This window comes from Ipomoea triloba, chromosome 16 (assembly GCF_003576645.1).
Source record: "Ipomoea triloba cultivar NCNSP0323 chromosome 16, ASM357664v1".
NCBI lineage: Eukaryota > Viridiplantae > Streptophyta > Magnoliopsida > Solanales > Convolvulaceae > Ipomoea > Ipomoea triloba.
The window spans coordinates 15,503,098-15,504,630 of NC_044931.1; the positions used below are offsets into that span (position 1 = coordinate 15,503,098).

Below are 1,533 nucleotides of genomic sequence, written 5' to 3' on the forward strand. Positions count from 1 at the left end.
TTCCCAATCCTCCGGAAGCATCCACGCTGAAGAACACTTTGGCCAGCTAGAACTGACCTCCAACAATAAGATGGGTTGGCACCAATTTTTGCCTCCAAGAAATCACATTTCGGGTAATAGCGAGCCTTGAACAGACGAGCAGCTAATGAACCAGATTGCGTCAGAAATCTCCAACCCTGTTTGGCTAGTAAAGCAACATTAAAACTGCTCAGCTTCTTAAAACCTAGCCCACCGTATGCCTTAGGACAACACATCCTATGCCATGCCATCCATCTAATTCCCCCTCCGCCATTAACATTCGTCGTCCACCAGAATTTATTCATAATCCTTTCAATCCGTTCGCAAAAAGTGACCGGGAGAAAATAGATGCTCATAGTATAAGTAGGTAAGGCCTGGGCTACACTCTTTAACAGTACCTCCTTCCCCGCCCTTGACAGAACCTTCTTATTCCAACCGTTCAGTCGATGATTCAATTTAGCTTCAACAAAAGAGAATACCTCTTTCTTATTTCTGCCAACACCCATTGGTAATCCCAGGTACTTCCCAATATCACCTACAATGGGCACTGCAAAAACCTCAGCCCTAGCATTCTTAATATGATCTCCAGTATTGCGGCTAAACACTATGCAAGACTTCATAAAATTGACCGATTGCCCCGACATGCGTTCATAAGTAGCAAGGCAGCCCTTAACAACTCTTTAATATACTATGGCATGTTTGATAAAATAGTTAGCCTATCAGTCAATTTTGTCTTATTTAACCACTATTAGCTATTTGACTTAGTTAAAAAAAACAATATAAATGTTTGGTTAATCAATTTTTTGTAACTTCAAAATGCTAAAATTCAAAAAGCTCCTCAAATCAACATTTTCAATTAACTTTTTAAGAAAAAGAAATTATATCAAATAGCTATTGCTAATTTACTGGACACCTTTCTACAATCAGCTAATGTTATCAACTAATTATACCCTATAACTCAATCAGCTAACAACTAACAGTCATATACCAAACAAGGCCCATGTCTATTTTTTGCAAGGTAGACCTGGGTCTACATTCACATACACTATATTCTATATTCACATACACTATACTCTACATTCACAATTTGTAAACTCCACATTCACACATTACAGGATTATATGTTTAGTAACTATACTCTACATTCACAATTTGTAAACTCCACATTCACACATTCAAAAACTCTATATTCACAGGTCCTATACTCCACATTCACAACTTGAGAATTCCACATTCACACCATTACAGGGTTACAAGTTGCTAGAACTTATTAACTCTATTACATATTTACACATGCATAACCCTACATTCACGATTCTATACTCCATATTCACAATTTGAAACCTCCACATTCACACATTTCTGGGCAACTCTACATTCACACAATCAAAAATCTACATTCACGATTCTATACTCTACATTCACACATTTTTGGACACTCTATATTCAGCAATATGTTTACTACTAAAAAAAAAAAAAAAAAAAAAAAAAAAAAGACAAAAACGACGTAGTTTT

The 1,533-nt window shown here is 36.3% G+C and overlaps 1 protein-coding gene across 1 annotated transcript in view; it reads right to left on the minus strand.

Moving 5' to 3' along the window:
- The window catches only part of LOC116007848 (uncharacterized mitochondrial protein AtMg00310-like), a 2,138-nt gene extending 1,476 nt beyond the window's left edge, over nt 1–662 (minus strand). The window contains exon 1 of the mRNA XM_031248515.1: nt 58–662. Coding sequence (XP_031104375.1) covers nt 58–662 — 605 coding nt within the window. The remainder of the gene's footprint in view (nt 1–57) is intronic.
- Nucleotides 663–1,533: the final 871 nt, after the last annotated feature.